Below are 24,301 nucleotides of genomic sequence, written 5' to 3'. Positions count from 1 at the left end.
GTACTGTGCAATCTACTAATAAAAGTTCCAATCAATCAATAAATCAGTCTTGTGCCTGCTGAGATATACGCTGTACATGGCGAGCAATAGTGTCTGTGTGTCCGTTTCATCCATCGTGTTTGAAGGTTGCAGAAAGAGTGCGTCTTTTCCCAGAAGTTGTTTATATTCAGACAAGGCAAGCGCAAAAATAGCTTTCGTGGATGTGGCCATCTTGATTTCCGGCATCGTAACTGGAACGCTCACAACTCGGCTGTGACATCACTCCCAGCTTCCACTTCCGAGGTAACTGGAACGCAGCATAAGCAGCGAGCTAATACCCCCGCCCGCCCCTTCCCTCCTACCGTGGAGTCTGATCCGCTCGCGTTCTGACGTGACCTCACAGCGACCCGGAATGTAACATGAGATTTGCAAACAGGGATCCCGCCCGTCGAAGGCGAGCGAGCGGGCGCAGCTGAGGTCACGGCGTGTGTGGCACGGATTTACAGATGACCCGCGTGAACTTGCAGATGTCCGGGATCCATGAGCTTCTGTGCGGAGGGGGATAAAGGGGGAAATAAAAAAGAGGAAATAGGACTCACCTCTCGCCGCATGGCGCAGTGCACGGTGATGATGACAAAACCTTGGACAGAGTCAAAAACGGCAAAGAGGACCTGGAGGAGACATCAGATAAGATCATAAGGGAATATTACGAGTGTAACGGCAATATAAATAGTGCGGTATTAAAATCATGACAATAACATGGTGACGTGTAGAGTTGTTGACGATAAACCGATGCTGTCAGGACCTGTTAGGCCTGACTTTATTTCGTTTTTTTTATTATTTCAGCGCTTGAATTTCCATTTCACTTCCTGTTTGCCTTCACCACTCTTCTGGCTTGAGCGCTGTCACCCTCACATGATCCTGATTGGCAATCTGGACTCACCTGCTCCACGTTGCCAATCAGGCTCCTTTATAAACCAGCTTGGCTTGACCATTGACTCTTGTTCCTTGTTACTGCATGCTTCCTGTGCAATTCCAAGCTGCACTTTGTTTTTGGCATTAAAGTGATGCTTACCTGCGCATCTTGGGGTTCAAGACCGACAGAACCTAACAAATGCAACCAGATATCAGGGGCCGTATTTATCAAGCGTCTTAGAGTCCCATTTTACACTTAAGTCCTGAGAATTTGCGAAATTTAGTCCTACTCTCAAACTTAAGAATAAAAGCTATTTATCAACTTTCTTAAGTCTAAGAATCACTCCTACTCTCCACGATATTTAAGAGAGCTTCAGAGGTGTCTTAAGTGGTTAGGAGTTGCCAGCGGGGGATGGCACTGAGGCGAGAGCGACGTGTGCGAACGTTCAGGGAGCGGAAGGATGTCCTGGCTTTGTTTGATGACGAGCAGCTGATCAAACAGTATCATTTAGAAAGAGCGGGTATTATTTTTGTCACAGATTTAATAATTTTCGATTCCTTGTTGATTTCTGCATGTGGCTGCAGTGGGCTAGTATATATAGAGCCACCCACACCAGTTTCAAATTAGTTGCCTCATTAATGAATTGGAAAGAAAATGTTATGAGAGTAGCGTATGTGTGAGGTGAGTGACGTCAGTGAGTGTGTGGGCGAGAGAAGAGAGGGAGCGGTAGCGTGAGTGCGGGCGGGGACTAGTTTGTTTTGTATTATTTTGTAGTTTATTGTCAAAATATACACTCCCATTGTCCACTTAAATATTTCTAAGATATTTCTTTATTCTTAGACAAGGGATTCCCTTCCGTGATTGGTCATTTCTATGGACACAGAAATGACGTCACCTACAATTCCGTTTACGGCACATAGTAATGTCGTAATTCAGCTCTGAGTGTGACACTTAAGATTCAGTCCTACACTTCGCTGAAAGCGTGAGTAAGACGCTTGATAACTAACTTTTAAGTGCAGCTTTCAGCGAAGAATTTATTTACTCTTAAGTCAACTCTTAGCAAACTTCTTAGGAGTAATTCTAAGAAGCTTGATAAATACGGCCCCTGGTTCTAAAAGTTGCCGGTTCCAGCCCCCTCAATCGATCAGCTGTGAATCTTTAGGTTAATTGAGTTTAGACACAAACTTGAAATCAGTAGATTTTTGTCTTTAAAACGAGCCAGGGTTGTCTGTTAAAAGAGTAACATGCTTGTTACGTTGGTTATGTCAGTGTTTTTCAACCACTGTGCCGTGAGATACAGTCTGGTGTGCCGTGGGAGATTATGTAATTTCACCTATTTGGGTTAAAAATATTTTTTGCAAACCAGTAATTATAGTCTGCAAATGATGTGTTGTTGAGTGTCGGTGCTGTCTAGAGCTCGGCAGAGTAACCATGTAATACTCTTCCATATCAGTACGTGGCAGCCGGTAGCTAAACAGCGTTAAGTTAAGTTAAAGTTAAAGTACCAATGATTGTCACACACACACACTAGGTGTGTGGTGAAATTTGTCCTCTGCATTTGACCCATCCCCTTGTTCCCCCCCTGGGAAGTGAGGGGAGCTGTGGTGCAGGTAAAAAGGTGTCTAATGCTTAAACCAAAAATAAACAAAAGGTGAGTGCCCCTAAGAAAAGGCATTGATGCTTAGGGAAGGCTACGCAGAACGAAACTAAAACCTAACTGGCTACAAAGTCAACAAAAACAGAATGCTGGACGACAGCAAAGACTTACTGTGGAGCAAAGACGGCGTCCGCAAAGTACATCCGAACATGACATGACAATCAACAATGTCCCCTCAAAGAAGGATATCAACAACTTAAATAGTCTTGATTGCTAAAACAAAGTAGATGCGGGAAATATCGCTCAAAGGAAGACATGAAATCGCAACAGGAAAATACCAAAAAAAGAGAAAAAGCCACCAAAATAGGAGCACACGACAAGAACTAAAACACTACACACAGGAAAACAGCAAAAAACTCCAAATAAGTCACGGAGTGATGTGACAGGTCGCAACAGTACACCTACTTTGAGACAAGAGCTATATTGGTTATGGTTATGGTTTAAAGTCATATCCAACAAATGCGACAACGACTTATTACTGTCAACTGCGTTTTGTTTTTTAATGATTTCTGCTGGTGGTGTACCTCCGGATTTTTTCAATGCAAAAAATGTGCCTTGGCTCAAAAAAGGTTGAAAAACACTGGGTTATGTAACCAGAGACGAGAATTGCTTGTACTCCGTGACGTGACTTCTACTCTGAAGTGAAAAGCAATGGTGGTCAAGCAAGCCAAGATGGCTGTTGTACAGCAAGCAGCGCGCTAACTGAGTATGCAAGGGGCCGAGACCTTCCTGCAAAAAGCAGATACGAGCAACAAATCTAACTACGCAATGGAATAGATCCATCAAAAAAAAGATTTGTCGAGTCATCCCAAGGATTATTCGTCAGTCGCGTTCCCAGACATATCGAACTATTGTGCTCCAAACGTCACTCTACACGACAATACTTGGAAAAGCATGGAGGTCTACAACTTCTTTGTGTGTGGCTGGGTCAAAAAATTGGTATCAAGACTCTCGCGGATAAATATGCATCGTTTTTGCTCGGGTAAGGTTGTATTTCATGATTTAACTTGGCGTCTACAGCCATGTTTCTTTACCGGTAGTGTGTTTTTCCCGTCTTCATCAAAACATAAGTATAAATGTCAACATTGTATATGTGCTGAACGATTCATTTATGATTGTTTATCAACATATAACTATAGATGTCAACATTGTGTATGTGCTGAAAGAGTCATTTATGATTGTTGTCTTAATAAAAATAGAACGGTAGATGTCAACATTGTGTATGAGCTGAAAGAGTAATTTATGATTGTTGTCTTAATAAAAATAGAACTATAGATGTCAACATTGTGTATGAGCTGAAAGATTCATTCATGATTGTTTATCAAAATATAACTATAGATGTCAACACTGTGTATGTGCTGAAAGATTCATTTATGTTTATCAACATAAATATAGATGTCAACATTGTGTATGTGCTGAAAGATTAATTTGATTGTTTATCAAAATATAACTATAGATGTCAACATTGTGTATGTGTTGAAAGATTCATTTATGATTGTTTATCAAAATATAACTATAGATGTCAACACTGTGTATGTGCTGAAAGATTTATTTATGTTTATCAACATAACTATAGATGTCAACATTGTGTATGTGCTGAAAGAGTCATTTATGATTGTTGTCTTAATAAAAATAGAACTACAGATGTCAACATTGTGTATGTGCTGAAAGATTAATTTATGATTGTTTATCAAAATATAACTATAGATGTAAACATTGTGTATTTACTGAAAGATTAATTTATGTTTATCAAAATATAACTATAAATGTCAACATTGTGTATGTGCTGAAAGATTCATTTATGATTGTTTATCAAAATATAACTATAGATGTCAACATTGTGTATTTACTGAAAGATTCATTTATGTTTATCAAAACATAACTATAGATGTCAACATTGTGTATTTGCCGAAAGATTAATTTATGTTTATCAAAATATAACTATAGATGTCAACATTGTGTATGTGCTGAAAGATTCATTTATGATTGCTGCCTTTGGTAAAAACGCAACTCTTTTAGGTTTTCTTCACATCTTATTTACCAAACACTTGTAGCAAACATGTGTTTAAGAAATACAAATAATATCAAGATAATACTTAAATGGGAAACACTAAACATTAAAAGTATATCAAGGGACGGCGTGGCGAAGTTGGTAGAGTGGCCGTGCCAGCAATCGGAGGGTTGCTGGTTACTGGGGTTCAATCCCCACCTTCTACCATCCTAGTCACGTCCGTTGTATCCTTGGGCAAGACACTTCACCCTTGCTCCTGATGGGTGCTGGTAGCGCCTTGCATGGCAGCTCCCTCCATCAGTGTGTGAATGTGTGTGTGAATGGGTGAATGTGGAAATACTGTCAAAGCGCTTTGAGTACCTTGAAGGTAGAAAAGCGCTATACAAGTATAACCCATTTATCATTATCATTTATCAAACAAACCTTTAACCAAGTGATCGATGAAAACTCATGTGCTCTTCGACTCTGCTCCCTTGGACTGGAGTGTGTGCTACTTTTGTCATTGTCTTTCGTAAAATTGTGCACTTTTCCTCCTTCTCGAGGAACTCTGAAGAAAGGTTTACCCTTTTTGGGATTTGAACAGTTCGTAAAGCCGCAAACAATACAAGCATCGGGCATTTTTTCATCAAGGCATAATACCGCCTATTACCGATTGAGAACAGGATGTATCGTAATTTAAAACCATACAACAGACGTAGATACATGAAGGAGGTGTCGCGCGACACTAGCAATCAGTAGACAGTTTATCTTTAAAACAACGCGACATTCCCTTTGAATCATTCATACACTAAATTGAATCGCTTTGAATCAGTCATACACTAAATCGAATCGCATCGAATCGGTCATACACTAGATCGAATCGCATCGAATCACTCATACACTAAATTGAATCGCTTCTGAATCATTCATACACTAAATCGAAACGCATCGAATCGCTCATACACTAAATCGAATGGCTTTGAATCATTCATACACTAAATCGAATCGCTTTGAATCATTCATACACCAAATCGAATTGCATCGAACCGTTCATACACTAACTCGAAACGCATTAAATAATTGATACACTTAATTTAATCGTATCGAATCGATCATACACTAAAGCCAATCGTATTGAATCGTTCAAATACTAAATTGTATCGAATCTGGGGTGGGGGACGACGACATAAATGAATGTATAAGATGGACAAACACTTTTCAAGCGTAAAACACACACGGAGAATGTCTGCAACTTGTGGACAACAAAGCAGACAGCTGACAATCATAAAGCCTTCCTTTCGGTGGTGTTTCCTTCTGTAGTTATAATTATTTCTGAATATTATTGGTCATAACAATGACTTGTGAGTATGTGCTTTTACTGCCATCTAGTGTCTACTTTTGAGTCTGTTTCGCATAAAACATCCATACAGTATTTGTTTTCCAGTTTTTTGTTGATGTCCTGTGATTTCTTAGGTTAAGGTTACACTTAATACATTCAGAAAAAACAATCATAAAAGGACAAGTTGATTTTATGTTTTTGAAAAAAACCTCAAAACATTACAACTTTTGCCACAACTTTCTGAAAAAGCTGCCACAAATTCTGCCATTTTAGGCCGCAACAATAACCAAAAAGCCTGAAAAATCGTGGAGGGACTATTCATTTATTTATTTTTTTAACCTTTATTTAATCATAAAATCCTGTTCAGATTAAAAAACTATTTTTCAAGGGAATCAAAGGGGCGGCAAAGTTCCACACAAAGTTACAACAAACAACACAACAATTAGATGAGGAATAACAGATTAATTCAAACTAGCGCATGTTGCAATTACAGCTCAAATGACTAATGTATTCCATGTTTACTTTTCCCTTAAATAGCACCAATTATTTAGCTTTTTTACTTTTACTTTTTCAACTCTACTCATGATAGTTCCACAAATGAACATAATATGAGGTAATGCAGTCAAAAATGAATAAAACATGGGGCTAATTGGGATCATTTGTAATGAAATATAATTACATTGCATTCTAATTATGGTCATTTAAAGAAGTCACGTAAAAGCACTATTTGAATTTTAATTTCCAAGTATTCCAATCAGCAATTGGGTATTTTTCATTGAGTTAGTGGTCTATTAGATGCTGAAAAGTAAGCATTTTAATCACACTTACTTTCCAAACAAATATAGTTTACTGTGTATGTTTTCCAAATTGCCCGAACATGTCACAGGTGCAGATGTTACCTGGAAAAGTGTGGAGCGGCGGTCCGTTATGGCCAACACTGCTGACATCCAGGTGAGGGCCAGCAGGGGAAGAACCACACAGGAGCTCCACAGAGAGGCCCTGTGAGAGAGCATGGGGAAGGGGGGGAGGGGGGGAGGGGGGAGAGGAGAAGCAACAAGGGGCTCAATCTCAAAGCAGTCCATGGCCGCCCGGCGAGGTCACATTATTCCATCTCTCCGTCTCATGCATGCACACGTCCATCAATCAGTGGCGGGTCATTACAGGCTGACTGGTGCACGGAGGTCTGCGTCAGGCTGAGGCGATGATGTGCAATCATGTGTATTGTTATCCGACTGACAACTGCACACAATTACCTGGCCGACGCGCACTAAGCGTCACGTGGACGGACTGAGAGGAGAAGACGGGCCGCCGACGTGTGCGTGTGTTTAAACGACGCGAGCCGTGTGAGCACTCGCACGGTTCCATAACTGTCAACGTGGCCAAATGACAGCTCTGTTTAGCGGCACTTAGACATAATAACAACCATCGGAGAGAGCACCAAACAAAGCTATGCTTATCCTCTCTTCTCCATGTTGTCTCAGACGCTTTACTGTTTGACTTGCACTGCCTAAAACTTAATATACTACATTGCATATATCCATACATCAGTCTACTTCTGCTTATCCAAAGTAGGGTCGCGGGGGCAGCAGCCGAAGCAGAGAAGTCCAGACTTCCCTCTATGTATCGCACAAAAAGAACTTGCCAGCTATTTAGACAATGATGATTGTATGTTGTCTTTTCGAGTATATAGTGAATCTACACAGCTATACACAATGCACACTGACTATGCCTGGGCTGATAATAAATTATTGCCGATATATGGTATTATTGTCAGCATGATTTCAACACCAAATAATGTAATAATAATCCTTTAAAAAGCAATAAACATATTTCTCATTAGTAGTTTTTACAATTGAAATTGGAAGGTCATATACTTTTACTTATCTTAAATACGTAAACAAACATACAAATAAAATAGACTATGGAGGTAAAAAAAATTTTATGACGAAATCTTTTATTTGACACTGAATGTATGTAATTTAATTTTTTGTGTTTGAATTTTGTGAACTGAATTTTTTTTACATCAAATTATGCTGACAATTTAATTTTAAAAAAATCAGTGTATAAAAATAAAATGTACAAAAATTCAGTTCATAAAAATTTGGTGTAAAAATAATTTAGTTGATAAAAATTCAGTGTATAAAAATTATTTGCTGAAAAATTGTGTGCGGAAAAATTCAGCGTCGAAAAAAATTACTGCTTCAAAAAGCAAGACTCACTTCCAGTAAATTAAGACAGAAGCAAACGATCCTGTCTCAAAACCAGCCAATGAGGTGTGAAGTTTGAAGTCACGTGACATGGGTCTTGTAAAAAAAAAGCATAAAAAAGGCAGTTAACTGGGCTACCTGGGTGTAAAACTAAATTAATTTACATTTCAATGAGTGTCGGTGCTGACTCGCGTCCTCCGGAAAAACACGAGTGATGACGTCGTGACCATGTTGACACATTATTTGTGGGCGAAACGTTGCACCCCTACTATTGAATAAACACACTCAGATGCCGAGAGCAATGCACAGAGTAAACCCTCTTGCACCCGGTTTGAAAGTGAGAAGCAGAGAAAACAAACGGACGTCACAATTTATCGATAAGAGCACATTTATCTGGTTCATTTTATTGGCTTCAAATGTGAAACTAATAAGTGGTATATATATATTACTTTGTAAATATAATTGCGAGTGTAAACGAACCTTTGCACTATATTCTTATTTTGAGTTTTATCTGTATAGCTTAAGTTTCATTTCCATTTTCATGTCCCTTGAGAAGATATACAGTCGAAGTTCGATTTACGAACCCCTCATTGTACGATTTCCTAACCACGCACCAAATAAAAATATGCTTTATTGTCCAAACCTTGTCTTCGTGTATGAACGTTTCAGAGCAGTGCTGTAGTTAGCTACTGTGCTAACTGCTCATTTGTGTGCTCTTAAGTGTATTTTAGCCGTTTTACAATTTTTTGTAGTTTTAGCTCAAAGAAGCAATGGAATAGTGATGTGTGGTTTGAAACATGCAGGAAGTATCTACACAGCATTGTCAACAACCCCCTCCTCCACTTTCCCCCTCCCTTCTGCTGCACACAAAGAAGATTAACCGACAAAGTAAAGTGGATTTTTTTTTTAATTCATAATCGTAGCGACCTGGCTGTTAAAGTTAAGGAATTGTATGATTTCAATCGGTGAGTGCACCACAGGGCTAGTGACCGTGTCTGTCTATCCATCTATCTATCTATATATGTATATATACACCTATATTTATGTATATATATATACATATATATATATTTCTAACAGAAACGTGGTTGAAACCAACCGTTCCGGACAAGGCAGTTAGCATCGAGGGGCTAACTATGTTTCGGGCGGACAGGAGCAAATCCCTCACTGGTAAATCCCGAGGCGGTGGTGTTTGTATATACGTCAACAATGACTGGTGCAATAATGGGAAGATAGTATCACGTCACTGCACTCCTGATGTTGAACTATTAACTATAAAATGCAGGCCATTTTATTTACCCAGGGAATTCAGTGCTATGATCTTCACAGCAGTGTACATTCCTCCCAGTGCTAACACCAAAGAAGCTTTGAATGCTTTGTACTGCTCCATCAATGAACTGCAAACTACACATCCAGAGGGAATTTTCATCATGGCAGGGGATTTTAATCAAGCTAACATGAAAACAGTTTTCCCTCATTTCCATCAATATGTGAATTTTGCAACCAGGGGTGGAAGCAGATTGGACTTGGTGTAAAGTAATATTAAACAGGCGTATAAAGCTGCACCACGCCCCCACCTCGGCTCCTCAGACCATCTATCTGTGATGCTAATTCATGCATACAAGCCCCAGCTGATCAGGAAGCAAGCTACAGTGAAGCAGGTGAGGACCTGGCCAGAGGGAGCAATGTCAGCATTACAAGACTGCTTCGAAACCACAGACTGGGACATGTTCAAAGCAGCCGCCACTGAAAATCACCACACATGTGTGGAGGGGTATGCAGAGTCTGTGTCCGCATACATTCAGAAGTGCATGGAGGATGTCAGTGTGATCAAGAACATCCCCACACGGGCCAACTAGAAACCCTGGATGAACAGTGAGGTAGTGCAATGCTGAAGGCTCGGAACAAGGCTTTCAAGTCTGGCAACATGGTGGCATTATAATCAGCCAGAGCTAACCTGAACCGTGCCATTAAGGTTGCAAAGCGTGCTCACAGTCAGAAAGTGCAGGACTTTTTTGAGAACCGTACAAACACTAGACGAATGTGGCAGGGCATACAGGTCATCACGGACTATAAAGCTGCCCCCTGTCCCTGTGACAACAGTATCAGCTTCCTAGAGGACCTTAACAACTACTTTGCAAGGTTTGAGGCACTTAACACCACTCCGGCGAGAAAATCCATCCCTCGCCCTGATGAGCAGCCGCTCAACCTGGATATAGCGGATGTCCGGAAAACTCTGAGGAGAGTGGACCCCTGGAAAGCACCGGGACATGATGACATTCCGGGCAAGGTGCTTAAGGGATGTGCAGACCAGCAGGCTGGGGTTCTCACAGACATCTTCAACATCTCGCTGACCCAGGCTGTGGTACCATCATGTTTTAAGACGGCCACAATCATTCCAGTGCCAAAAAAACCCACAATCTCCTCCCTCAATGATTACCGCCCCGTTGCACTCACCCCCATCATAATGAAGTGCTTCAAGAGGCTGGTAAAGGAATATATTGTCTCCAGACTTCCCCCCACATTCGACCCATATCAGTTTGCTTATCGCCCTAACCGCTCCACAGAGGACGCCATCTCCTCTGTACTCCACCTGAGCTTAGAACATCTGGAAGGAAAGGACACACACATGCGGATGTTGTTCCTGGACTTCAGCTCAGCATTCAACACCATCATCCCACAGCACTTGGTGAGCAAACTAGCCACCCTTGGATTCAGTACCCCCCTTTGCAACTGGCTGCTTGACTACCTCACAGACAGACCCCAGTCTGTGAGAGTGGGCAACAACACCTCCAGTGCCATCTTCCTGAGCACCGGCTCCCCCCAGGGCTGCGTCCTGAGTCCGCTGCTGTTCACGTTGATGACCCATGACTGCTGCGCCAGGTCCACTACTAACCACATTGTGAAGTATGCTGACGACACGACAGTAGTGGGCCTCATCCGTGACAACAATGACATGGACTACAGCGAGGAGGTGAAACATCTGGTTGACTGGTGCAGAACCAACAACCTGGTCCTGAATGTCAACAAGACCAAAGAGATCATCGTTGACTTCAGGAAGCACCAGTCCAGCCACACTCCACTCTACATCAACGGCACAGCGGTGGAGATAGTAAGCAGCACCAAGTTCCTGGGGGTGCAGATAACTGACAATATAAGCTGGTCCCTACACACCGGAGCTCTTGTAAAAAGAGCTCAGCAGCGCATGCACTTTTTGCGTGGGATGAAAAGAGCACAGCTCCCTCCCCCCATTCTCACCACATTCTACAGAGGCACTATAGAGAGCCTGCTGACTAACAGCATCTCTGTCTGGACTGGAGCCTGCAGTGCCTCAGACTGGAAGTCTCTCCAGAGAGTGGTGAGGACGGCGGAAAAGATCATCAGGACTCCTCTTCTTCCTATCCAGGAGATCGCAAAAAGCCGCTGCCTGACCAGGGCTCAGAAAATCTGCAAAGACTCCTCCCACCCCCACCAAGGACTGTTTTCACTGCTGGACTCTAGAAAGAGGTTCCGCAGCCTCCGAAGCAGAACCTCCAGGTTCTGTAACAGCTTCTTCCCTCAAGCCATAAGACTCTTGAAAGCATCATAATTAAAGTATCCCCTCAACTCCCCCCAAAATGGATTATCTCGCTGGAATAAAAAAAGACAATATAACATAGATAGATAGATAGATAGTACTTTATTGATTCCTTCAGCATACATCCATAAACGTGGACGCATGTGAAAAAGTGCAATATATTTATCTGTACAGTAATCTATTTATTTATTTATTTATTTATATATATTTATTTATTTTACATATATATTTATATATTATTTATATATATTTATTTATCTATATATGCACCTTATTGCTTTTTTTATCCTGCACTACCATGAGCTTATGTAACGAAATTTTGTTCTTATCTGTGCTGTAAAGTTCAAATTTGAATGACAATAAAAAGGAAGTCTAGACTAAACAGCTGTTGCCATGTAATCAGGGAAAGTCCAAATAAAAGAGGAGGCGTGCAATCCTGTCGTCAGAGCGTGGTGGAAGACTGTGCAAAGAGTACAGCCCAGACGTTTCTCCTCATTGAGCTAAATTAAATCCTGTCTCTGTTTAATTCCTTGCTTCTTGTCTGTTTAATAGGTGTCATCGGGGTTTGAACCTGACAGTTACTTTACATGCAGTCAAGTTTTGGCCCCCTACCAAATTTTTTAGCCCAATGCAGCCGCCAAGTCAGAAAGTTTGGACACCCCTGTATAGCACTTTATATTGTGTTCAAAGTGTATAAATGTTTACTAAAATATGGATTGTTAAAAAAATGAATGTTTACATCGTTTCTTATGAAAAATTAGCTTCAATACACAAACTTTTGTAAATACGAACCCTGTTCAGAAAGCAACTCAGAACGTGACTGGAACAGTGGTTGCATAAATGCCAGGAACTGAGGAACTGAGCACTGCAGGACTAGTTTTGCAAAATCAAACAAAGCCAGAGTGGCGGGCACTGCTCAAACAGGTCGTCCAAGGACAAGACTGATTAAACGCAGAGGACTGCAGTCCGTTTGATTTAGCGTGATCGGGTTTGAGGCTGCGGGAGCGAGACGACAGTTTACCACATGAGGTATGGCATAACGAGAGCCATAAAGTTTAAACTATGTAATAGGGTGTTTGACAGCAACACAGTTTACACAAACGGGAAAAAAACCTGGCTGACATTGCGCTGCCCCCAAGTCTCAGTAATACAGCACATTAAAAGACAAATGATTCACAAATGCAGCTCGACACGGGTCAGTTTTGTTCTGTGTGACCCGAGGACAATCTGTTTTGCATTGAAACGCAGGCTCATTATTAAATGCTGTTGGCTTGCAGCACTGGTTTTCTTTTTTTTTTTTGGGTCCCTTTCATTTTTATGTTTTTCTTTTAATGATTTTTCAAAACCAGCCGTGGTTAAATGTCATCCTGCGTTATTACCGACAGCAAAAGATTACAAAGGATGGCAAAGAAAGAGAGCAAGGATGGAGAAAGTCTGATGGAGACAGATAAACAGAAAGTGTGTAGTCGCTGCAAAGTGTACACTATTTTATAAGTACTCTTTCTACACGACTCTATATTTTACTGCTGACATTTATTCCTGTGCCACAAAGTAGTTTACTGCATTGATTTTCCCAAAAAATGTTGGAATTTAGTATCTTTTGCACTTTTTGTAATATATAGTGAATGTAGCTGTTTTAACATTTAGTAAGCAGTTTCTCTCTGCCTGTATTACTGCTGCATTTCTGCCGCAATAACAATAAAAGGTGATTGATTAGATTGTATTAGTGAGGTAGAATGCAGTAGAACTGACAGAAAAACACCCTCAAAGACACAGACGGGGTGTTATCCCGATACAACTACAAGTATTTAGCTTCTGTGACGATATTGAAGCCTCGGGTATTGGCCGATAGCCATATTAATCTGATATATCATACATTCTTTAATTATGTTGTAGTGTGCAACGTTAGAATAATGGTTGGTATGAAAAACACCAACCTATTCATTATTAATTGGAATGGACTTATGCTATTTTTATTGTAGTGCAATGGTCACAACAATCCATTAAGTTAAGGCCATGACGCAGTAAACTGAATGATGCGGGCACGTTTGTTACTGGATCATTTTTAATACACTGTAAATTATGATTATTTGAAACTTGCTTATATTGACAAATGTGCTGTTTTAGATTGCGATCTTGTTCAATTAAGGACACCTATTACAGATGTTCAGCTTGTGTGCTATAGTGTGCTTAGCTGTTGTGTAGCTGCTAGCTACTGGTAGCATAGAGCAGTGTTTCCTAACCCATTGTTGGGCCGCCAAAACATGTGTTTCTCAGCTGTGGTCTGTATGGGCCGCAGCGGTAATACACTTTTCCACCACTTGTGGCAGTAATGACAAGATTAAACAAACAGAAGTCTGGAGCTAAAGTTACAGAGAAGTTTCTTAAGCGCAAAAATGGTGACTAAAATGTTGAGGCTATATTTTCGATTGCACTTTTATTTCTTGCTTTTAATATCAACATTGAATCGGGACACCTCATAAAGTTGGTATTATATATTTTGAAGTACAACATTTAGCATTTGGTAGGTTCTTGTATTGGCTTTGGGTCACAATCCTTAAAATACTGAAATAGATTGAGGTAGAATGTTTAATATTGAAACAAATTTAGGCATTTTACTGACTTATACCATTCCCAAAACACACATACATAAATCAAAAACAATTTAAATAAAACAAATACATATATGGGTTAATACATACATGTGTTAATATATATATACAGTTGTGGTCAAAAGTTTACATACACTTGTAAAGAACATCATGTCATGGCTGTCTTGAGTTTCCAATCATTTCTACAACTCTTATTTTTTTGTGATAGAGTGATTGGAGCACATACTTGTTGGTCACAAAAAACATTAATTAAGTTTGGTTCTTTTACGAATTCATTATGGGTCTACTGAAAATGTGAGCAAATGTGCTGGGTCAAAAGTATACATACAGCAATGTTAATATTTGCTTACATGTCCCTTGGCAAGTTTCACTGCAATAAGGCGCTTTTGGTAGCCATCCACAAGCTTCTGCTTGAATGTTTGACCACTCCTCTTGACAAAATTGATGCAGTTCAGCTAAATGTGTTGGTTTTTCTGACATGGACTTGTTTCTTCAGCATTGTCCACACATTTAAGTCAGGAGTTTGGGAAGGCCATTCTAAAACCTTCATTCCAGCCTGATTTATCCATTCCTTTACCACTTTTGACATGTGTTTGGGGTCATTGTCCTGTTGGAACACCTTAACTGCGCCCAAGACCCAACCTCCGGGCTGATGATTTTAGCTTGTCCTGAAGAATTTGGAGGTAATCCTCCTTTTTGCATTGTCCCATTTACTCTCTGTAAAGCACCAGTTCCATTGGCAGCAAAACTGTCCCAGAGCATAATACTACCACCACCAGGCTTGACGGTAGGCATGGTGTTCCTGGGATTAAGGACCTCACCTTTTCTCCTCCAAACATATTGCTGGGTATTGTGGCCAAACAGCTCAATTTTTGTTTCATCTGACCACAGAACTTTCCTCCAGAAGGTCTTATCTTTGTCCATGTGGTGTCAGATGAAACAAAAATTGAGCTGTTTGGCCCATGTAAGCAAATATTAACATTGCTGTATGTATACTTTTGACCCAGCAGAGTTGGTCACATTTTCAGTAGACCCATAATAAATTCATAAAAGAACCAAACTTCATGAATGTTTTTTGTGACAAACAAGTATAGAGTTGTAGAAATAATTGAAAACTCAAGACAACCATGACATTATGTCCATTACAAGTGTATGTAAACATTTGACCACGACTGTGTATATATATATATATATATATATATATATATATATATATATATATATATATATATATATATATATACATATATATATATAATAACATTTGTATTTAATGATTTTTAAAAAAATATTTTTTTACGACCTAAAATCCACTGTGTGAATTTCTGAATATTTGAGTCTGTCTGGTTGAGTTTGGTGTTGTAGTGTCCTTTGGTGACAGACTATTGCATCACATGTTGTTGCATCACTTTGCTGTGACTACGGCACGAGATGAAGAGAAGGAAGAGGAGGAAGAGAGACCCGAGAGAGAGAAAGATGAAGATGGACTAACATGGCGCTGCTGGCAGTAGAGCTGGACATAGCGGTGCTCGAGATCACGCCACACTTGGAGCATTTCAGCAGCAGTCGGTTACGCGCCTCCACCGGGACACTTAGGGACACGTTGTGGACACAAATACACACATAGACAGACACATATAAACCATGGGAGGGGGAGGGGGAGGGGTGTGGAAACACATGTTCCAGTCATGATTAACGTAAATGTGTCACAGATGCAATAACAACAAAAAAAGTGGACATCACAAAGAGAGCGAGGAACAGAAAGTGGGGAGGGGGGAGAAAAGAAAGAAAGGCAAATTAAAATCAGATATTGAAAAGTGGCATCAGATAAAAAGTCTGTAATAGAGAGAGTGGTCTGGAGTGGACGTGAGAGACAAACATCACCATGTTACAGCGGGGTTATGAGGTTTAACACATTACCACCACACAGACAGCTTCCAGAATGTAAAACGCTGCACAAAGACGCTTTGTTGTTGCATGGGATGAACGACATTTTACTTACACAAAACAGTGTGCCAGTAAAAAACAACGGGGCAATGCGGTGGCTATGCTACATTAGCATCCCATCACAGCTCATTGCCTTAATCCCCTCTGCTTCGTAAGGAACACCATTATGCTAATAGAAGCTTGTCCTGTTTGCAGCAATTTCTGAGCAAAAACACGCTGGGATTGTCTTTTTTTCCCCCCTCTCTTGGACACACTGTGTGTCTATGAATTAAACTCATGTTTTGACCAGAATGTGGTAAAAAAAACTGCACATCTTTACATTGATACCTGCACCTTTATCAACCTGACTGTGAAAAGCCATGGATGCCTGCAAAAGTAAATGACACTACAGATGTACATCCTGTCCACACCGCACTTTAAATATTGTGGCTTTACTACATCGTGGATTAAAAAAAAGATACAATGCACAGTATACATATTATGTAAATGTATGTATGAATGTTAGGTCAGGAAAAAACACAGAGGCTATATCATCTTTACAAGCCTGTTTTGCAAGTTTCCCTACTCATCAGGATATATATATATATATATATATATATATATATATATATATATATATATATATATATATACACATATATATATATATATAGGAGGAGTATATACACTCATATATATATAGAGTACAGGCCAAAAGTTTGGACACACCTTCTCATTCAATGCGTTTTCTTTATTTTCATGACTATTTACATTGCAGATTGTCATTGAAGGCATCAAAACTATGAATGAACACATGTGGAGTTATGTACTTAACAAAAAAAGGTGAAATAACTGAAAACATGTATTGTATTCTAGTTTCTTCAAAATAGCCACCCTTTGCTCGGATTACTGCTTTGCACACTCTTGGCATTCTCTCCATGAGCTTCAAGAGGTAGTCACCTGAAAGGGTTTTCACTTCACAGGTGTGCTTGAAGCTCATCGAGAGAATGCCAAGAGTGTGCAAAGCAGTAATCAGAGCAAAGGGTGGCTATTTTGAAGGAACTAGAATATACAACATGTTTTCAGTTATTTCACCTTTTGTGTTAAGTACATAACTCCACATGTGTTCATTCATAGTTTTGATGCCTTCAGTTACAATCTACAATGTAAATAGGCAAGAAAATTTAAAAAATGCATTGAATGAGAAGGTGTGTCCAAACTTTTGGCCTGTACTGTATATATATACATACTATATATTTGTGTGTATATACTGTATGTATGTATATATATATATATATATATATATATATATATATATATATATATATATATATATATATATATATATATATATATATATATATATGTATATATACATACATATATATTAGATAGGCATATTCTACATACCCAGTAATTATGGCCTACAGTAATATTAACTGCCGTAAATTCCAGACTGTTGCTACTTTTTCCTACTGTACATTTTGAACACTGCAGCTTATAAAACGGTGCAGCTAATGTATGGATAAATCTTCACTGACAGCCATAATGCAAAGAGTTAAAAACAACAACAATAAAAAACACCCGGAAAAGTTGTTATTGTTTGTACTATGGCGCCATCTTTTGGACGGGTTTGCTCACTGCAGGTGCTGCAGTGTCCTTCCATTTGGTCCTTTCAACCGGAAGACAAAGTGCTGTTCAGTGAGTCATCGATAGCGTTTCTACTCGTATGGATTCTTCATTCATCACTCCAAGCAATGTTTGTAAGTTTTACAATGTAACTAAAACTATTACTTACTAAACCGTCCCATGTGTGATGTCTGCAGGAGTGTTTTCATGCATATTGTACGTGCTATTGTAACGTATAGATGCTAGCGTCGTTAGCATTAGCCAATATGCTAAGATGATTACTAGTGTCTGTGGTAGTATTATTAACTTACAATAGCATTATTTTTGTATTGTTACAGTATCACAAATTCCTCAGTAAATTCCCCAAAATGTCACCGTGGAGTTATTGAGTCTGTTTAGCTGATTGGAGAGCTAGCTTTCCGCAGCTAGTGGGTCCATGACGATTACTTGTGTTTTGTTTGATCAGCCGTTTTACTGCCGTGTTACAGACACCGTTTGGAAACAATTAACCTCTTAAGGCCCAAGCTGTTTGTTTACATGCTTTTTTTTAATTTCTCTTTGCTATTTGGGCTTATTGGAACCTAATTAGAATAAAAACTAAGAATCATCTTTTGATATGATGTACTTAGTCCATAAGTACAAAAACGTGTACTTCATGTTTAGTGACATGCTAATTCTTATTTTTACACTTTCTTTTCCAAATTTCGTTGTATGTTATACTCTTCTGATACCACCAGATGGCAGTATAAGTGTCCACATAAGCGACAATAAGACCCCAATTCAGTTCACAATTTTGGAAATAAGAGCTTAAAGGTGCTGTCCACACATGTGGCCACTAAGCATTTTTGGTCCAATATGGCTCTTTCAACATTTTGGGTTGTTGACCCTTAACTTAGGCCTACTATGCTACTGTGTTTTAATGATGGTGACTATGGTGGTACTTGGAGAGCCGAGTGTTTTCTGAGGTGGCGTTTGGTGTAAAAAGTTTGAGAACCACTGATCTCAATTGAAGAAATAACGGGGAAAAAGTCAGACGAGTGGCATCATTTTGATCTTACAACGCCAAATACGGTAAATGTTCTTCCTTTCCTGTTTACTATTCGACACGTTCACCAAAACTGTGTGTTTTATATTGCTTTCGTTAAATAAACAAAATATCTGCAGGTAAAATTCAATGACTTTTTTAATCCGGAGGATAGCGGATGACTTTCATGAAACACCGACACAGTGTGGCGTTAATACAGGTAATGAGTGTGCTATACACTCACTAAGGTGTCATTCACTAGGGCTGTGAATCTTTGGGCACAACACCATTAGATTCGATTCTTGTGGGTAATGACTAGCTTCAGAGTCGATTCAAAACGTTTCTGGATTTAAAATCTATACTTTTTAATAACATTGGGTGCCAGTTCTATTATGTACTACATTCCTCCATAAAATAGATGAACAGCTCTGATACATTTCTACATTACTTAAAAGTTAACTGGTTTTGTGTAATAAAACTCTACTCAAACATTTAATAAAGTCAAACAAGAGAGGTATGCCACACTTCTCTTTTCCAAAGTAAATGTGTGAGTATCTACAACAATATGATTTGTCTGAGTGGTTGGACAGGACAGATTTTTTTAGAAAAAATTTTGAATAATTTTTTTTTCTAAATGGACTTTTTTTTTTATTGATTAAGAGTCGTTCCAAATTAGAACCACGATTAATTCCAAAAATGTTTTTTTTGACATCCCTATCATTTACCCATCAGTATTGAAAACTGCTTGTGTGCGCAAAAAAAAAAACAGTGATAAGTGAGAAGAGGGGAAAAAATGGAGTGAATGGAATCAAAAGCATGGATTTGATTCAGCGCATGGGGTTAATTAAAGATGCATGCTGACTGCTTGGTGGAAAATAACATGGTTGCGTCATTATCGGTTGAAGTGCGAACTGAGATCTTCTATACGCCAGGTTTTGGCATCACTTTAGAGTATTCAATTAGCACCCGGTCTGCTGCTCGTTCTCATGTGTGTGAATACCACGGACGACCCCCCCAGAACTCCAAGACACTACAGTAACTGACATGTTTTGTGTCTTGCAGGAGGACATTCCTGCCTCAGAAGAAGAGCACATGGATGGATGAGTGTGCCATTGTTCCTATAAGCTCCGCGCTTACCCCGCTCGCTGCTTCTTCGACTTGTCTGAGATGCCATCCCGGGACATGAGCTTGTTGAACACCACGATTCCAATGAGCATGTTCACCTGAGGGAGACAAGAGGGGGTAACATTTGAGCAACATGGAGCTAACGACTTGCTCAATGCCTTTGTATGTTCCAAGAGTTCAGCTGAAGTTGACTGTTTAATGGCAGACCTGACTTTGGACGGGGAATGACACAAGGAAGTAGGGCTGGGAATCTTTGGGCACCACACGATTCGATTCGATTCAATTCTTGGGGGTAACGATTCGATTCAAAACGATTCTCCATGCTTATTCACAAAGAAATGTTTTGAGTACCTGCAAGTCCGCATTCGGGGCAGGATTACTGGTGATCTGTAGCAGATAGTGGAACTAAAGTGTGTCACTAAAGCAGCTGCTGCATCTCAATGCTGTTTTTCAACTTACAGTACAGGCCAAAAAATTGGACACACCTTCTCATTTCAATGCGTTTTCTTTATTTTCATGACTATTTACCTTGTCGATTGTCACTGAAGGCATCAAAACTATGACACCTGTGAAGTGAAAACCATTTCAGGTGACTACCTCTTGAAGCTCATCGAGAGAATACCAAGAGTGTAATCAGAGCAAAGGGTGGTTATTTTGAAGAAACTAGAATACAAAACATGTTTTCTGTTATTTCACCTTTTTTTTGTTAAGTACATAACTCCACATGTGTTCATTCATAGTTTTGATGCCTTCAGTGACAATCTACAATGGAAATAGTCATGAAAAAAACTATTTCAAATGTGGACTCGTCAGACCACAGGACACATTTACACTTAGCATCAGTCCATCTTAGATGAGCTCGGGCTCCAGCGAAGCATTTCTGGGTGTTGTTGATAAATGGCTTTGGTTTTACATAGTAGAGTTGTAACTTGCGCTTACAGATAGCGACAAACTGTAAAGTTAAAGTTAAAGTACCAATGATTGTCACACACACACTAGGTGTAGCAAATTTTGTCCTCTGCATTTGGCTCATCCCCTTGTTCACCCTCTGGGAGGTGAGGGGAGCAGTGGGCAGCAGCGGTGGCCACGCCCGGGAATCATTTTTGGTGATTTAACCCCCAATTCCAAACCTTGATGCTGAGTGTCAAGCAGGGAGGTAATGGGTCCCATTTTTATAGTCTTTGGTATGACTCGGCCGGGGTTTGAACCCACAACCTACCGATCTCAGGGCGGACACTCTAACCACTAGGCCACTGAGTAGGTATAGTAGTTACTGACAGTGGTTTTCTGAAGTGTTCCTGAGCCCATGTGGTGATAGCCTTTACACACCGATGTCAGTTTTTGATGTAGGGATCCAAGGTCACGGGCATTCAATGATACGTGCAGTGATTTCTCCAGATTCTCTGAACCTTTTGATGATATTACGGAGCGTAGATGGTGAAATCCCTAAATTCCTTGCAATAGCTCGTTGAGAAATGTTGTTTTTAAACTGTTGGACAATTTGCTCACGCATTTGTTGACAAAGTGGTGACCCTCGCCCCCTCCTTGTTTGTGAATGACTGAGCATTCCATGGAAGCTGCTTTTATACCCAATCATGGCACCCACCTGTTTACCAATTAGCCTGTTCACCTGTGGGATGTTACAAATAAGTGTTTGAAGAGCATTCCTCAACTTTCTCAGTCTTTTTTGCCACATGTGCCAGTTTTTTGAAACATGTTGCAGCCATCAAATTCCAAATGAGCTAATATTTGCAAAAAAATTAAGTTTTCCAGTTTGAACCTTAAATATCTTGTCTTTGCAGTCTATTCAATTGAATATACGTTGAAAAAGATTTGCAAATCATTGTATTCTGTTTTTATTTATGATTTACACAACGTGACAATTTCACTGGTTTTGAGGTTTGTATAATCGCTCAGCCCTACTGGACACTTTTCCGCACAGCAAAATGTCTCACTGAACGTTCCGCGCTTGTAATGACACTTGGCCACGTTGCCAATACTGGTACCTATTTTGTGGTAGCCTCACCAAAAAAAGCATCTAAAACAGAGCCAAAGAAAAAACTAAATATACTTGCAGAGTTATTTGTTAATGATGCAAAAGTCTTATGACATTACCGTATTTTTCCGACTATAAGTCGCAGTTTTTTTCATAGTTTGGCCGGGGGTGCGACTTATACTCAGGAGCGACTTATGTGTGAAATTAACACATTACCTTAAAATATCAAATATTATTTAGCTCATTCACGTAAGAGACTAGACGTATAAGATTTCATGGGATTTAGCGATTAGGAGTGACAGATTGTTTGGTAAACGTATAGCATGTTCTATATGTTATAGTTATTTGAATGACTCTTAAGTTAACATACCAGGCACCTTCTCAGTTGGTTATTTATGCCTCATATAACGTACACTTATTCAGCCTGTTGTTCACTATTCTTTATTTATTTTAAATTGCCTTTCAAATGTCTATTCTTGGTGTTGGCTTTTATCAAATACATTTCCCCAAAAAATGCGACTTATACTCCAGTGCGACTTATATATGTTTTTTTCCTTCTTTATTATGCATTTTCGGCCGGTGCGACTAAGACTCCGGAGCGACTTATACTCGGAAAAATACGGTACTCAATTTACTTTTGAGACGTATTTCCCCAGACTATGTGGGACAAGCACCAATAAACAGCCCTTTCATTGAAGGCTCCACTGTATTTATTCACTAAAGTGATATACAGTAGCTGTTTATGTGGGTGGCTGATAGAATAATCACATGGCATTTGCATTAGTTGTTCATTTAGTGTATGCTTCTAAGGTTAAGTGACCTTTCGCCCATACACAGTTAACATCATGATGTTCGATACGTTAGAAACTCCCACGCAGCGCTCTAAGAACAACCTTTCCACTGTGGAAACATTAGTAGATCAGATGTTATGTACTGGCAGAGCACAAGACGATTAGTTGTAGATAAGAAGGCATCGTGCAGGTGTACCTAATGTTGTGGTTAATGTCTATGCTGCAAGATAATATTTGAGAAAAAAAACTGCAGATTTGTTCACTCTTCAGAGCAGCTGTTGAGTGTCCTAATTCCTCTCCATGCATTTCCCCTCGGGAACACCTGCGGTACATCGGGCAGATTTTCCTAGCTTGCTAAACACTGATAACACATTCCCCCCCCGCCCCCGCTGCACGCTGACAGCACGCCAGATTGGGCGAGGACTTTTGTCAGGTTAGTCATGTCTGGGCCGAGCTCTGCGTGCCAGCATCATCATGATCTGCTTATTTGTCAGAGGTCGGGTTCATTAATTAGAGACAAGTCCTGTGGGAGGAGCCTGTCTCTCTCTGACCGACATCTGTCTCTCAACATGTTGGAAGGACCTCCACATTGTCTATGAATATAAATCATACACTAATGCCTGCAAAGAAGAAAGGGATATATTTAAAAACATAACACAGTAGAACCTCATTTTTTGAATCCCTCATTCTACAAACTTTTCGATTAAAAATAAAAATGGTTGTACAAACGTTTCATCCACTCATTGTGTGCCCGACAAGATGAACCAACAAGGTAAAGTGGATCAAATTTTTTGTTCCGAATCATTGTCGCGACCCGGTTGTTAAAGGTTTAGGCCCCGTTTACACTAAGCCGGATAAGGTTATCCGGGGTAAATCCCGCCTAACCTTATCCTTGTCCACACACAGACAATGGTCGTTTAAGACCCCCTTCACCCCCTCCGTCCGCCGGTGCAAAGTGACCTAATACGCATGCGGGGAAAATGCACACATCATAGTCACCTCCAGTGTTGCTTTGTGTGCAAGTTCTTAAATTAACTTATCTGAACAATATCCAGTGTTGTGGTATTTCAATTAACTGGAATCCAGTGTGCTGCGGGGCCCTGTTGTAGTGAATCACACCCGAGACATCATAAATTAATCAAATCTTTAATGGACATGTGAAAGTACACAATGAGACAAAGAACATTTTACAACAATCAGTCTAAGGATCTAGATATCTGGTCAGGACACTCTTATTAAATTGCATTGTTTTTGATTGCAACATTCTTAAGAATACGATATAAACCAAGTATACACACTTTCTTTTAAGGCCACGTTTAGGGCTGCAACAACTAATCGATTAAATCGATTAAAATCGATTATGAAAATAGTTGGTGATTAATTTAGTCATCTATGCTGTGCTCATGCCCAGAGGCTACTTTTTAAAAAATTTTTTAATAAACCTTTATTTATAAACTGCAACATTTACAAACAGCTGAGAAACAATAATCAAAATAAGTATGGTGCCAGTATGCTGTTTTTTTTAAATAAAAT

At 39.7% G+C, this 24,301-nt stretch overlaps 1 protein-coding gene across 3 annotated transcripts in view; it reads right to left on the bottom strand.

The window, feature by feature from the left end:
- adgrb2 (adhesion G protein-coupled receptor B2) overlaps positions 1-24,301 on the bottom strand; it is a 536,693-nt gene that overhangs the window by 97,149 nt on the left and 415,243 nt on the right. For all 3 annotated transcript variants that reach the window (XM_062030114.1, XM_062030112.1, XM_062030113.1), the window contains exons 23-26: positions 19,994-20,079; positions 15,770-15,868; positions 6,781-6,880; positions 579-650 (exon numbers count right to left, since the gene is read on the bottom strand). In XM_062030114.1, the coding sequence (XP_061886098.1) occupies positions 579-650; positions 6,781-6,880; positions 15,770-15,868; positions 19,994-20,079 (357 nt within the window). The remainder of the gene's footprint in view (positions 1-578; positions 651-6,780; positions 6,881-15,769; positions 15,869-19,993; positions 20,080-24,301) is intronic.

Source organism: Entelurus aequoreus, linkage group LG20 (assembly GCF_033978785.1).
Source record: "Entelurus aequoreus isolate RoL-2023_Sb linkage group LG20, RoL_Eaeq_v1.1, whole genome shotgun sequence".
NCBI lineage: Eukaryota > Metazoa > Chordata > Actinopteri > Syngnathiformes > Syngnathidae > Entelurus > Entelurus aequoreus.
Note: the sequence above shows the minus strand (reverse complement) of the source record. Positions and strands in the feature narration are given on the sequence as shown.